The sequence below is a fragment of the Alosa pseudoharengus genome, unplaced genomic scaffold (genome assembly GCF_046254945.1).
Source record: "Alosa pseudoharengus isolate Yale_2024_CS ecotype anadromous, Long Island Sound unplaced genomic scaffold, YU_APseudo_1.1 YU_APseudo_1.1_scf_11, whole genome shotgun sequence".
NCBI lineage: Eukaryota > Metazoa > Chordata > Actinopteri > Clupeiformes > Clupeidae > Alosa > Alosa pseudoharengus.
The window spans coordinates 25,511,260-25,527,824 of record NW_027468576.1 but is presented as its reverse complement, the minus strand read 5'-3'; the positions used below and the strand labels follow the sequence as shown (position 1 = coordinate 25,527,824).

The 16,565-nt window shown below is 43.8% G+C and overlaps 1 protein-coding gene across 1 annotated transcript in view; it reads right to left on the bottom strand.

Annotated features, from left to right (window-relative positions):
• tmem131 (transmembrane protein 131) overlaps positions 1-16,565 on the bottom strand; it is a 45,405-nt gene that overhangs the window by 26,978 nt on the left and 1,862 nt on the right. Inside the window, exons 2-4 of the mRNA XM_076278574.1 lie at positions 12,723-12,784; positions 10,853-10,893; positions 1,128-1,196 (exon numbers count right to left, since the gene is read on the bottom strand). Of these exons, the coding sequence (XP_076134689.1) occupies positions 1,128-1,196; positions 10,853-10,893; positions 12,723-12,784 (172 nt within the window). The remainder of the gene's footprint in view (positions 1-1,127; positions 1,197-10,852; positions 10,894-12,722; positions 12,785-16,565) is intronic.

Genomic DNA, 16,565 nt, shown 5'->3' with positions numbered 1-16,565 from the left:
CCACGGGGAATACTATCCCATTAGTCAACTAATGGCTGCTCAGGGTGTAGCCTGCCTGGGAGTGTATTTAAAGCTGCATTAGGACAAACAACCTCATACCTAAGATGCTCCACATACCACTTCATTGATGAAGAATTATTTTCTATAATACAGGCAGATCATGACAACAATAACTAAACGAGAACACCTACCAGTAGAAAAATGCATAGTTTTCACTATAGTTACATTTATTTACAGACTATAACAATTACATAAAATAATTATAATAATACCTATTATAATATCGGTGATGACAAACTTCATTTGAATAATACTATTAAAACATCTTCTAAGATAATAGACTCAAACTCTGGGTACAGGAACTATTTTGAAATGTGAGAACAAGTATTAGCATGTATTTCGACATGGTTAAATGCTTCCTGTTGGTTTCTATGGAAGGTGGGCTGAGGCAACTTGTGAATTATTGTGAGTTATTGTGAAATAAACCTGGGTGGAGATTCCAATGAGCTGGTGTACCTACAGATTAGTCTCAGCCTAATGAAATAATTTTCACCTATGTGACACCACGCCCCCTGGTCTATGACCAGAAAATCTGTCTCTCTCCATTTCAGTCCTGCCCATGCTGACGCACATTCACACAGACAGACAGAGGTAGACAGACAGAGAGAGAGAGAGAGAGAGAGAGAGAGAGAGACAGACACAGAGAGACATCATGAGATGTTCAGGATTGGTCTGCCTCGAAGGCTCGCTTCACCAGAGGAAGTGAAAAACAGCCTCCAAAGAGGAAGCTGCATTTCTGTGTCTCCACATCCAACAGGGGGTGGTGTGTGTGTGTGTGTGTGTGTGTGTGTGTGTGGGGAGGTTGACGGGGGTGTGAGTCAGAGAGAGCACAGGCAGAAGTGGTGAGGGAGAAAAAAAAAAAAAAAAAAAGACACGTGAGAATGAACAAAAGAAAGGGAGTAAGAATGAAAGAAGGAGAAAGAAAGAGACAACCCGCTGAGGGCACGGAGTGCAAGTGTTTCAGAGTGTGTGTGTGTCTGAGAGAGTTCATGTGAGGGAGTGTGTTCTCAGAGTGAGAGAGAGAGTGAGTAAGAGTGTGTTTGAGTGTGTGACTGGGGGTTACTTACTGCTCATGGAAGTCCAGCATTGGTGGCTCAAAGCGTATGGGCCTACTGTTCCCTCGCTGTGAGGAGCCACTGTGGGGGAGAGGAGAGCAGTCAGATGGACGCACAAACAGCCATAGCAATAACAGAGGTACATCCTCAAGCACGCACGCACGCGTGCACCTCCCTACGCCCGCCAATATACACGCTCACATTCGTTCAAACACACACACACACAAACACACAGTCCTCCCTCTGAACCACCCTCATGGAAACACAAGAAGGTATTGACAGAACTGCCACAACTTTTGCATCTCACTCCAAACACAAAGGGTGGACGGACACACACAGGCAGACAATAGAGGTGATGATGAATGTGGTGTCTGGATTGTACGAGCATCATGTTCACAGGTGTGTGTGTGTGTGTGTGTGTGTGTGTGTGTGTGTGTGTGTGTGAGCGACCGACCGCTGCAGACTGGGAGAACCCGCCTGGCGACAGGTGTGGCTACACAGCTCTTTTTTTACCCCTCATTGTGGTCACAGCGCGTCTGTCCGTGACCGACAAACTCCCAACTCTACATCCCACTCTATGCAAAGAAGGCTCTGGAGCAGAACTACTGGAGAACTCACGGAACACGCGCCGCAATGAAGAGCACACTGTGTGCCGTGATGATATCATGTTTGTCTTAGCGCTGCCTGCCGTCCTGAGCATTTACATGATGTGCTGATGTCTACACTAATATACAAGGATCGCTTCACAAGTCCACCCTTACAGGCACAATAAACCAGACACATTTACATTTAGTCATTTAGCGGACACTTTTGAGTGAAGGCTACAGGGCTATGGATAGGTCCGAACTTGATGAAAGAGTCATCATGTATGATTTCTACCTCTGCACCACTAGGCCCCTTCTTTTCAATAGATTAAGTGCAAAACACCCCAATCAGTCATTGGCCAAAACCACACTCCCAGTGGGTTCCAACACATCCACTAAGACTTACCAAGTTTGGAGTCACTTAGAAATGTCCTTGTTTTCATCATTAATGTTGTAAATGATTGTTGTAGAAAAAAATGGCTGATCTTTAATGCAATATTTACCCATTACCCATTATCAGCAACCATTCTGTTTACTAATCTGATTTAATTTTCAAAGGCTAACTGAGAAATCACTGTAGAACCCTTTTGCACTTATGTAAGCATATAACGTAATCTGAAAACTGCTGCCCTGACTAAAAAAACAATTCAACTGATCTCAGCTGGAATTCTGTCTATAATGGAGTGTAATGGAAATGTCTAAGTGACCCCAAACTTTTGAACAGCAGTGTAATAATAGCTGTATTACTGTAGAGCCATATTATCTATCAAAGATTTAGTTCATCCTTTCTTTTCAGCCTTACTGGGAAGAGAGAGGAGTGAGTTATTGTGAGTGTGAGAGAAAGAGTGAGTGAGCTATTGAAAGAGTGAGAGAGAGAGAGAGAGAGAGAGAGAGAGAGAGAGAGAGAGAGAGAGAGAGAGAAAAAAGAGAGCGTGTGTGTTTGTAGAGACTACTTTAAGCTGCCATGTTCCTTTTGCGAGTCCAACAGACAAAAACATGAACCCCTGGCCCTGGGCTTCCTAAGAGGGACGGGCAGGGCATCCACCAATGGCAAGCGCTCTACCACACGGATCCAACAGTTCTTGCTTGATCCAAATGTTTTTTTTTTTCCTGTCTTTTTTTTTCCCTCTGCAAAATCGTTTTCCCCCTCAGCTAAACCTTCTCTGATGCCTGATTGTGTCGAACACACAGCCCACAGCAGGGGAGGGTAATGAGGTGCTAATGACAGCTAATGACACACCATGGGACCCCCTCCCCTTCAACACTACACACCCTCTCCCGTACCTCTAGTTCTCAACATGTGGGTCATGGCAGGCAAACACGTGAAACGTGTGAGAGAACATTACAGGAAACCCTCTGACGTCATTTGAACTGGCCACCCATATGTTAACTGGTGAAAACCGTAAACAGACAACTTTGGAAAGACAGAGCAGTGAACCACACCCACTGGATGTATATGGTGCTCTTCATGACCACAAGCAAACAGCAATTCCTTCTTTTTTTTGCGCTCACAAGGACAGTATCAGCATGACAAAAACCAGGCCACAGACAAAAGACCCGACAAAAGTATTAGGGGGTATTAAGTTAGAGGAAGGGGAAGAGATAAGAGGTAGGCCATAGAATACGATACAGAGTGGTTTTGAGAAGCATCTGAGCCCCTGAAAAACAGTTATATTTCCCCAATTAGTGTTCTCATTGTAAACATTTTTTCATTAGCATATTTTCCTATAAGTTTTCCTATAGGTGTCCTTTTTAACACCTATGCTTTTGAGTTCCTGATTAAGGCAGATTAGGCAAATGATTTGCAAATATACAGAGGTGCCACTTAACTGATCATAATAACTATTCATAATTGCTGTAGGTCCAACTAATAGCTGGTCAGAATAGAAATCTCCTTCCATCGTCCAGAGTATGTGGAAAGGGGTTTTTATGGGCATGAAATAGAGTCTTTCCAGCCAAACCACAGAGTGCCACATGTGGAGTAAATCTAACACTACCAGCGTATCAAGAAACACCATCATAATGGTGAAACATGGCAGCAGCAACATCTCGCTGTAGGGGTATTCCCCATCTGCAGGAACTGGCAAACCTTTTAGAATTAAAGGTTGTATCAGCGATAGCGGGGATGTCACTTCTGTTGATGTTCAAACAAAACAGAGAGCTAGTTCGCTACTTCCTCCCGTGCAATTAAAACTCTCCTAAACGCGCATCTCGTCAGTTATTGGTTGAAACACTTTGTTTTGCTTTTGAGAGGGTTGCCAACCCTTGTTGGTAGCAATTGTTTTTGTGTACAGATCTCGGAGCCTTGGGTGCATACAGTACAGACACACGTTTTTTTGATGGCCTGCTTATGGGGCAGACAGCTAGCGGATCGTTAGGAAAGATTAGATGAATGGGCCTTTTTTGGGCCTGAAATCGCTGATACAACCTTTAAATGGAGAACGGATGGAATTCTATTAAATTCTATCTTTGGAACAACAACCTAGATTTTATTTTATTATTCATTTGAGTAGACAAATAACCTATGTGTGGCCTTTCAAAATACACTTCAGCAAAATGAAAATATGTTTAAGTTTAAAACAATAATAAAATAGTGATGCCTTTCAGGGTGGTTGAATACTTTTGCAAGCCATTGTAAAGTCTACGATGTTATATTATATGTGCCATTATTATGCTGTGAAACTTACATTTGACACATCAGAGAACAACTGCTGAGGTCACTGTTGAGTATACTTTGACTTTTCACACATGGCATTTATCAGCTGAACAGGACTGAACTGCGCGAGCCATGGCCTTGGGGACAGGTCAGGTGACTCTGGGTCAAACCGGATCAGGGTCAAACCAGACCAGTGTGCTCGCTGAAGAGGCAGCCTCAGTTCAGGGAGGTGGGGGGTGAGAGGTCGGTTCAGGCTGACCTGTCGCTGATGCGCTGACACATGAGCGAACAACAGCAATAGCCACACACACACACACACACACACACACACACACACACACACACACACACACACACACACACACACACACACACACACACACACACACACACACACACACACACACACACACACACACACACACACACACACACACACACACACACACACACCACACACACACACACACACACACACACACACACACACACACACACACACACACACACACGAGAGCGGCGGTCACACTGCTAAAGTGAAAGATTGCTCTGGCCTCATGTCACCAGGCCTGTTTTGCCTGAGAGGCCTGGGCTTTTTATGCCTTTAATGTGATCAGACAGTGGAGAACGACAGGAAGCGAGTGGGAGAGAGAGTCAGGGTAGGATCCAGAAAGGACCACAGGGCGGGAATCGAACACGGGTCAACAGCGTACGGTGCAAGTGCCCCAGCCCGTCGAGCCACGGCTGGGGACACCAGGCCCGATTTGCCCCAACAAGAGATAGCACACCACTTACAAACACATCACTGCTATCACCACCACCGCCACCATCATCATCATCATCAGGCCACAATCAAACTGTTCTGACTTAGAGCTGTGAGCAAGGTGTATTGTGTGCTTGGACAGAATGGATAAATGGACAAGGTGGTTAAAACAACAAACCAACACCTGAACACCTCATCACAATTTAACGCCACTTTGGTTTTTTGCTTTATTTAGTTCCACTATGTCTTGTCTGTTTGTGTACAGTATACGAAGTAGCTGTTATTATGTAGCTGTATTATACATAAATACATAAAGGGCCCTATCATGACATTCTAAAGTGCATCGTCACTCGTCAAAAGTCTATTCAAATTTAGTAGGATGTCCAGTTCACATTGGGAGGGTTTTCGTTCTCAAAAGTGGAGCGCATGGCGTAACAAGGTGTTCCTAGGTCTTTTAATCAGTCATATGGGTGTGTTTGGGGCGTAACATCATTTTAAACCAATGAGAATGACATCTGCCATTCCCTTTAACGGCGCAACGTGCGATATGTCAAATAAATGCATCGGTATTTTGGCATTCAACGGCGCATTTGAAGGAGGCTGCTTGCGAGACCGTATGGAATAGTCATTCTTAAACCATGCTTTACTAAAATCTAGCATAGCCTTCACGCATTTGCACTCGTCTATTATTTGAACTCATTGGCAAAGTGAAACTAACTTCACCAAGGAGTCAGTCAACGACAAGACAGTTATATGCAGTTACTTTCACTATTGACTGACAATGGGTTACCATCGAAAACATAGGCTGGAAAAAGCAACACTTACCCTAATGTTGCTCAAATGACTGAATAAAACAACATTTATCCTGCAGAGGAGTTGCTTATATCTCGTGACAGTGCGTCTTCAGCTGTGCTCCATACGTGTCTCTCGCCTCTCCCCTAATCACTTTTAACCGTCATTACCAATTTGCAAATGATGGTGAATAACTACTCATCATGAGATGTACAGTATTTCGTAATATCTTTATTCTAATTATGTTTACCATTGTAATCGTGCAATTTGTAATGCTTTGCATGGACGTGCGCTGGTGTGCGTTCATGAATGATAGAAGGATGGTGCGTGCACCTGCCAATATGACTGTTGACATGCGCTCTTAAAATCGCATATGAACAACTCGCCATTGACTTCTGACCAGGTTTAGGTGGTGTATGATAGCGATTTTTAGACAATGCGCCAGGTCCCTCCCTAGGTTGTTAATTGCCACACCCCTGGGCGCAATGCTTAAAAAATAAAGGTGCAAAATAACGAATTCAACTTCGCGCCAGTGAATAACGAACTTTACGCCATGCGCTGGTGACCGAAAATACAGCCCATAGACTATAAAACAGTAGAGGAGATGAAATTTCAGACTGTGTGTCTGAGAATGAGACGGCAAGATGTTCAGGAAAGAAAAACAAACATAAACCACTTTCCAGTCAAAGAGTGGAGCTGCTCACCAGGCAAAAAACACTTTGTGATTGGCAATAACCACGCACCACTAGGGATGTAACGATTACCGGTATAATGGTAAACCAAGATAAAAATGTTGACGATAATAATTACCGTTTTCATTTCAAACATCATGATTATCACTGTTGATTACCGCGATGTGGAAACCGTGTGTTTAATCCTACCCAGCTTCATCCGAGCCTGCTTTTGACATACAGTAGGCCTGGTACAATGGAACAAATCTGGTACCCTACTGAGTCTGTTTTGAGTCTGAGTCTAATTTATGGTTTTAACTACGATTTGGATTTGGCTACACCTGATTTTAAAAGGCGGAACTTTTTCACTGCAAAATGTGCACTGCATCATGTAGCCACTCTGCGTCTTTTTATGTTCGCGTCCACATTAAATCCATTCCACTCACGTTTTTAGGAGAATACAGTAACCTAAAGTTTTATTTTGAACTCTTACTTTGTTCTCACTCATTGCATCCAAATAACAGAAATAGCAAACTCCAAGTTATGGTAGGGTAAGTTAAGCTATAAGCACATAGCCAATTAAACATGAACACTTTTTGAAACTATTTCAGCTTGTGTAGGCCTATCAGTGCTTTCTGAACATATTGAACACACTTTTAGAAATACCGTGATAATACCGAAAACCGTGATAATTTTGGTCACTATAACCGTGAGGTTAAATTTTCATACCGTTACATCCCTACGCACCACGTGCCCCAACTATCTACGGACACAAAAGCATGTGTCACACTGCCATCGAGGTTTTCTACGAAAACACCACATCACGCTGGCACACAAACACTTGTGGATGATGTCCCCTTTTGGAGGACACCACGGCCGTATTTGGCTGTATTTGACTGAATCAACGAGACTCGAAAACACCATTCAAGTGACTGGGCACAGATTTTATACCTGCATTGATGTAATCTATGTTGTTGAAGTTAAATGTAAGTGGAACATACGGTCACATGTCTTCAGCTAACCCTTACACGCTCTACTGCAGCAGTAAAAATATTGACCTGATGTGAGAAAAAAAATGAGAAAAGACTAGATAAGACTTTGTGAGATAAGTATAATGTGGTTTTACTGCTGCAGGCCCTCAACCACAACTCTCTGCGTTGTCTGTCAACTGGGACGTGTCCTGACTCTCTGCTGGAGAGAGCCGAGGACACGCCACGCAGGCTCGATCAGCCAATCAGACACAGCCAGCACAGGTGTTTATGAGGGGCAGGGTGTGTGGCTCATCCCCTGACTCAGAGGGAGACTCCTTAACAGAGGCGGCTCAGAGAGATGACGCAAGGCGAAAGAGAACGAAAAGTTGCTTGACAAGACTGAGGTATTCATGACACATCAGAGAATAACAAAGACACTGGTCCTCTAGCTTGAGATGGAGGGAGGGACTGATACTGAGTCCTTCCTCATGCCTGGCCTCTGATAGCTGTTAAGGTTTATCACAGGACTTCTAAACAACAGGCAGATTCCACTGTATTCTCCTGTAGATCCCGTGTCACTTTTTACAAGTGTCGTTCTACTGTAAGGAGAATACTGTTAGTCCCACAGACAGACGTCGCCATGTCCTCTAGTTTGTTTGCTTGTTTAATTTAAGGCCATTTCAGCAACTAAAGCTATTTCCATGTCCTCTAGTAAGCAACACTGGAGAAGTGCAGGAGCCTTGGGCCACAGGGGTCTAACTTACACTGAGGAAATTAGTCACTGTTTAGCCACAAACACAAAACGGAATGGAATAGAAGGTAACACTTTAGATTAGGAAACACTTGTTAACCATTTATACATTACTAATATCTGTATGTATTAGTGCTCTACAATGTCTGTATTAAATCATCACTGCATGTTTATTAGGTCATTATTGAACAACCAACGAGTATTGGTGGGTATCTAGATGCACACTTAGTGTGCAACCTACATCCATACTGCTCTTTTAAACTCTAAATACTAAGTTCTTTTGCATTTTTAATATTTTATGTGTACTCTTAAACATGCAATGCATATGTAAAGTTTATGTTGAGTATGTGTCTTGTCTATACCACACAGGGAGATGCTCAACTGTGCATCAACTAGATGTACAGCGGTACAAAATATGACCGCCGCCCAGTCCAGCACATTTTTTCCACAAAAATAAATCACGTTGAAAGGCCTATATGATTCTAACTGTCTCACTAAATTGCATTATCCACACTCAATTCTCACTGGTATCTGCTAGACAACAAGTACCAAAACATGATTACTTCATAGATTTCACATGTAAAATTCATTTTATACAACCCCACCCCCATCTTGCCTGTTTATAATTCTGAGAAATTCTTGAATTGTGTGCATGTGTGCGTGTACACGTTTATGTTTATGTGTGTGGGTGTGGGTGTATGTGTGTGTGTGTGTGTGTGTGCGTGCTTGTGTGTTTGCCTGCGTATGTGTGTTTGTGCATGTGCATGCATGCGTACATATGTCTACTGTGTGAGTATGTGTCATACGTATGATTACTGTGAATGTATGTGTGTGCGTGTGTATCTGTTTATGCACATGTGTGCACATGGAATGGGTTAACATGACCCCTGGAGGCAAACATACGGAAAAAATTGGTCATCCTAGGCCCTACGGTTCTCAAGATATTCACAGAAAACTGTGTCTGCCCTACCCTCCTTTCGGGGGGTCCAGTACAGCAGGGGGGTTACAGATCAAAACGAAAAACGATGGTTCCATGCTATCCATGTGGGGTTACATGCCCACCAATTTTCGTGTACCCCGGTCTTTCAGTGTCCCGGGAATCCTTGTTGGTGTACGGTCACTAAATGTACACATAAATTATTTTATTGTAAGGCCCCCCATGAAAGAAAGTTCACAAAACTTGCATGCATTCGGAGGGTGTCATAATGATCCTACACTTTTAATTTCGTGCAGTTTTGACCATGTCAGCCAGAGATATTGTGATGAAAACACCTAATTTTTTGCTTTTTAATTTTTAACTAGGTGGCGCTATACATGAAATAAGTGCTAATGGGATGGGTTGACATGCCCCCTTAAGACCAACATACAAAAAAAAGGTGGACCTCCTAGGCCCTACGGTTCTCGAGATATTCACAGAAAACTGTCTCCGGCCACCTACAGGCCAGTTGGTGTATAGTAACATAAATTAATTTATTGTGTGGCCCCCCATGAATGGAATTCCACGAAACTTGGCGTGCATTCAGAGGGTGTCATAATGATCCTACACTTCCAATTTCGTGCAGTTTTGACTATGTTAGGTCACAGATACCTGCAATTACAACACCTCATTTTTACTTTTTTGTGTTTAACTAGGTGGCGCTATGCATGAAATGAGTGGTTATGGAATGGGTTGACATGGCCCCTTGAGATCAACATACAAAAGAAAAATGGTCCTCCTAAACCTTACGGTTCTCGAGATATTCACAGAAAACTGTGTCTGCCCTACCCTCCTTTCGGGGGGTGCAGTCCAGCAGGGGGGCTACAGATCAAAACGAAAAAACGATGGTTCCATGCTATCCATATGGGGTTACATGCCCACCAAGTTTCGTCTACCCCGGTCTTTCAGTGTCCCGGGAATCCTTGACGGAAATTTGGACAAAAAAAAAATCTGACTAAACCTATATGACCGCCGCTTCGCTGCGCGGCGGTCATAATAAAGGCATTCTATTCTGACACTGAGGAAATTACTCACTAACCACCAACACAGAATAAGGGGGGCTATAGATAGGCATTTAAAAAAAAGATGTAAAAGATGAAGAGATGTTGTTCATATCTTTTCTAAAAACATAGTGAAGAGATTTTAGTTTGTTTTCATACACTGTACAAGATGACGAGATGTTGGTGTATTTATATACAAGATACAAAAACTAAAGAGATTTTCGTGTGTGTGAGTTTTTACCATGCATATGATTTGTTTTTCTCTTAGGGGTGGAAAACCTATCTATTACTGGTAAGACACATAGAAACTTCCTCAGCTCTGCATCAGCTGTCAGGCAAGAGCTTCAGTGATCATCTACTGAGGCAGTGAGTGGACACAAAAGATGAACCCGCTTCACTTGGCTGGAATATTCCACTTGTGTCCCTCTAAGTGCCCCGAACAAATGGCCACAGGCTCACTTAATCTGAACCACCTGCTGGAAGGCACGGTCAGGCCATAGGAGTTCATAAGTGGAGGTGATTATATTGTAGAGATGCAGAAAATTGAGGGGGAAATAAGCCTCAAATCTTACCTTTTTTGATGATATGAGCTAAGATCAATATCAGCTTCTGTCTGTGGAGATACAAGAAAGCAACCATATTTTAGTAATTATCTTGTTCTTACTTACACATACAGACACACATGCACGCACACGCGCACACAAACTTAAAGCTGGTTCAGCTTTGCTCAACTGATGCTTTGAAGCCATTTCTATGAGCGAGTGGGACCATGCAATCTTCTGCAGATCACTTACTTGATGGGTGGCTACAGTATGTTTTTCTAAGGTTATGCAAGTGTGGGTACAGCTATATATGCCACGGGGTGAATGCATGTGCATGCATGCTTCTTTTCCTGTTTGTGTGAGCAGAGTGTGGTTGCATGCATACTGTTTAAATAGGGCATGTGTGGATTTTGTGCGTTATGTTATTGTGTCAGCCCCGTGGCTACACTACCAGGGCAAGCTGAGGATAGCCGAGCCGCATGGAGGCCCAGGCAATCGTCAGCCCAGCAGCAGGCTGGCCAGAGAAACTAACCCCTGCCCAGGCTAAAATAAGCCCCACCACTAGCAGGGTAGAACACCCCCCCCGTCTGCTGGAGAGTGCTACTCAAGGCTATTTATAACGTTTTTTATAACTCAACAGAGGGCCCTCCACACTACAAACAAACACCCAACCGCCTCCACACACCATCTGAGGAGGACAGAGAGGACGAGCTCTCTGGCTGGTGGTGGAAGCGTCTGGGGTAGGGCTGGGACAACGCGTCGACGTAATCGATGACGTCGACGCAAAATATGAGCGTCGATTCGTCAAGCATAACGTGTGCTGCTAAATATTTTTTATTTTACACCTTCAGTGTTTTTCATACGTTGACTAATCTGTGGCTGGGCACCACGAAATCAAAACCGGCCACCACACATTGATGTTCTATGTTGTAGGCCTGCTATTTAAATTAAAGATAAGATAAAATAATTTCATTGAGCTGCACTTGCCACTTACTCACACAGCCTTTCCTCGCCCCGCCCGCTCTCTCTCGTAACGAGCCCGCTGCTCCTCCTCTGCATGTGCATTTAACAAAATATTCACGATTGTTGAAGGATTGTTGTTGCCACATAGAAGCACTGCATAGAACACAGTGGGCTACATTGCTATTAAATCCGCTTAGCATCGTGACCATGCTGCGCAAATTTGTTCAAAACCGCTGCATTAAAGTTAAAGTAAACTCTGCTATGGTCTTATCACAACATAGTACATTGAGGAGACTAAACGAAGTTAAGTTACAGTATGCAATCAAGCAGTAACCTTATCTCAAAGCTAACGTTAGAATACTGTTTGGATGTCAAGTTTAGCATGCTTACTTGCAGCTGCTTGTATTACTCATGCAGGGCTCATTTTATTGACTCTGTTTGCAAAATCCAGATGGAAATGGAAAAGTGTTTTCCAAGACTCAAAAGTGCTTGTCCAAAGGAGAAGTACAAACTGTTATTTGAACTACGTTATGAATTGCATCCACACATGAACGTCTTAAAATGACTAACTGAAACTTTATTGAATGCTACCTCTGACTCTGACTAAGAATACATTACTTTGCACTTGTAGTTACTTGCACTTCAGTCTTTTATTTTGGAATCTTAATAGCAATAAACATATATTGCAATGTTAAATAATTCATGTTTTTTCATTCTGATATGTAAATAAACATGTATAAGTTGCTATTAGTGAATTAATGGGGAGATAATCGATAATCGAATCGAAATCGAATCGGACTGAAAAAATGAATCGTTAGATTAATCGATGCATCAAAAAAATAATCGCTAGATTAATCGTTTAAAAAATAATCGTTTATCCCAGCCCTAGTCTGGGGGGTGGGGGGGGGGGGTGTTGTGGCGGTGGAAGGCAGCTTACCTGTAAGAGGCCTCCTTCTCCAAAATGTAGTACCTCTAGAATGGTATCTGACTGGATGAAGGCTGTGGGGAACACAAGAAGCAAACTCTCGTGAGGATTTCAGCATTGGATTACAGCATGTCAGCATTGATTTTGGGAGTGTATCAAATTCAAACATGTATGCTGTCAGCAAACACAAAAAGTGGATGAGAAGGAGACCCATTCTTAGAGTCTGAACAACTGCTACTCAGATTCCCACATTTACTAATAATCCCCCATCTAGCTGCATGACAAAGCCACTTGTTTGTTGTATGGGGTAGCCTAAAACTAAGGTGAGAGATATGTTTATGTAAAGCTTCCTTCACGTAACAACCACTTCAGGATAATGGAGCTGTTTAGACTACATTTCTTCCCTTCTTATGCAATGTTCTGCAACCATTACCGCATGATCACACACTGGCTAACAACCCCCAAATGCACACCGGCCAACTCAAGGGGAAATGGTTTTGATAGTTAGATGAAGGTTTGGTAGGCAGGCCTGCTCATTCTACTCTGCTTGGAAGGCAGTCTCCATTCACCACAGGACTTCATTCAGGCTTGTGGCTTTGAATGTGTAAGTTCATTATCACGCTGAGAGTCCATTTAGAGACGCACTACACGAAAGCGAAAGTCTTTTCACAAATGTGAGGCGTGTGGGTGATCATACTCAGCACACACTCCGCTCCTTTCGTCTATACAGGGCTCTCAGTGCTATTCTTAGTCAGTGGTGTGCCGTAACACTGGTAAGTTTATAGTGCCAGAGTCAGGTCTACACAAGTCACGAGAGTCACAGAGCGCCTCTCACACCCACAGGCAAACACACACACACACACACACACACACACACACACACACACGCGCTGACACACACGCGCTGACACACACGCGCTGACACACACACTTACGTACGCACACACGTGCACACACAACTCTCTTACAGCTCAGTCATGTCTCCATCAATGTAATCAAAGGTCAGTCATGTCTCTATCAATCTAATCAAAGGTGTGAAAAACCACTAGTAAACCACATCACTCTACAACCCAGCTCTGACTGAGCTGCATAGGCATTAGAGAACTTTGCGGCAGTGCTGTCAAATGACGGCGATGACAGGAGGGTTTCAGGTTGAGAGCGGATCCACGGCACACATCAACACCATTGAGGAGAACCACGGCGGTCGCAGCAAGCTGGGGCGTTGGCCTGAGAGCACACCACTTTAAAGAGCATCTTCACACATTAAAGACACTTAACACGTTTGCTCGCATCGTAACTCCACGAGTGACAGACCAAGGCTCGACCAGCGAGTGGCGATAAAGGTTTTGCGAATCAGTCGATTACTGCTTTAGTGCAGATTCCAGAAAGGCAATTCTCAAATTCCATTGAGCTTCCACTGGTGCTGAGAGACAATGACCAATTTTGCCTTTTTTTGTCCAGAAAAATGCAACATGCCATTCCCTGAAGGCCACCAAGCGCTTTGTTGGTGCACCCTTTAGATGGGGGTGGGGGGGGGGGGGGGGGCAGAAGAGCCAGATGCTGCTGATCTAGCAGAAAGAATACTTCAGCTTTAGTTTAGGGGAGTTAAAACATACAGACACGCACATACTGGCAGGCAGGCAGGCAGGCAGGCAGACACACACACACACACACACACACACACACACACACACACACACGCACGCGCACAATCAACAGTATGGTTGTCTGAGTAACCCTCCAAGTGGGCTATCTGTACGATCACAAAGAGCTCAAGCGGAGCATGGAAAGAGGGCCCCACTATCACCTGGTTGCGGGGAGCCTAGAAGAATCTGATCTATGGTCACAACAAAAGCCTGTGGCGCATGCACAGCAGTGAGAACAGAGTGTTCCTGACAGAGACAAAGGCTTGCGCAATCAAATCGATCTTCTCTCTTGTGATCCCACTCACTTTTGCTACGAGGTGCTACATTTGAAAATATTGGTTATTATATAAACCTGCCAGTGGCTGAGCTCACAAGGCAGACCTTTAAAGCAGGAGAAGCACATTGTTGCTGACAGTGCAGGTCTAGGCTATTTTAAAAGTTAGTATCAAACTATTGGTTTTTATGATCTGTGCTAAACTCTGCTCCAGGCACTGCAGGGCTTTGGAGGAGATCAATGTGGTAAGCGATAGCACACAATGCATTTAAACGCCCATCATCAACCCGTCAGTCTTTCCAGAAGACAGCAAATGCTTCGTCCTTGCCCAAACATGAAAAATAAGGCCTTTGCAAACAAGTCAAGAACACAGAGGCAGGAACGTTTGCTAAATTATGGGCAAGGACTATAGACTTTCAAATAGGGAATATTCTGCAGCGGCACTCAAGCCTAAGAGGGACTCCCACCTAGCATGCTTCTGGCCCTGAATAGGTGTGGCCCTGGCCCTGGTGTATGCATTCTGGGGCTGTGTCTGTCTGCTGTGTGTGTGTGTGTGTGTGTGTGTGTGTGTGTGTGTGTGTTTGGGTAAAGGACAGAGAGAGGTATAGGTAGGTGGGGGGTGGCCTGAGGGCTGAGAGTTTGTGGTTATCGAGTAGCAGGATCGGCCAGGAAGTGCACACGTGACAGTGAAAGTTCTCCACACCCTGCTATCTCAAAGGGGCTGAACTTTATCACGTTCAAAAGTGCAGACATGCAGCAAATTGATACTGTATCACACTTGTGGAATATGGTCAATTCATCTCCTTTTGTTCAAACCTTTAGGCTACGTTGTGAACGTGAAGCCAAGGAAAACAAAGATGTGGACCTTGATACAAAAAAAGGCTGCAGGAAATTTCTCAAGCCTATGTTTAGAGTCTATTGAAGGATCTGTATCAAACACAGGAGAGTTTTTCAGTAAAAGCAAAACAAAGACTCAAATCTCAGAGTGAGCATGTACTCTTCCCTAAGGGCAAAGCCTTATGGAAGAAAGATTAGGATTTTGGTCTCGTGGCAAAAATCTTAGGTTTACGAGTAACTCATTATATAGCGTATAGCCAAGGCATGTGCTTTGGTGAGGAAGGCCCAGGGTTTTTGGTCTGGCAAATTCTCACTCTGCATTTCCTGCTTGTGTAAGTAGCTAAGGGCCAGAGAAAGGCGTCGCAGGATCAATGTGTGGTCTGTCTTTGGTCTATCATGGAGGGGACAAACGACAGAGGGACAGCTGGGACACTTTAAAGTCATTACTTCCAAATGCCATGGTTGAGACATTGAGAGATTAGGGGAGAGGGGGAGAAAGAGGGAGAGAGAGAAAGAGAGAGAGAGCGAGAGAGAGAGAGAGAGAGAGAGAGAGAGAGAGAGAGAAGGATTTAATTTGCTTTGACTGTCTTGATCTAACCCTTTGAAAATGTGAGCGTTTGAATTGAATACCAACCGAAAACTAAGCAGGCCAGCTGTAAACATGAGGGTCTTTGAAAGACTGTCTGTTGTGGAATTCTTACACATGCAGGCTAGAAGTTTGAACATCCAAGTGGCTACAAAGTCTTTCAAAAAAAAGGAATGCATTTTGCATGTAGCATTGCTGTGCAATAAATACTGTTATCTCATGGAGACTCTTTCTCTTTCTCTCTCCCCTCTCTGTGGTGCTTCACCTTTGGTCAATGACGGGTGCATCTGTGACCACCGCAGGATGGGAGTTAGTGGATGCTTATTCACAGGCCTGGGGGAACACTTAGCCTAACCATTCTCATGTGCCATGCATTTGTTTGCACTCTTGTCTCACTGGGGTCTTTGTTTCTGAGCATATGCACAAATTAAAACAGCACACTACACAGAAACGCCCCATTCAAACTGCCAAATCCCGTGGCATGCAATGGGTTGCGTATATCCCTCAGACTC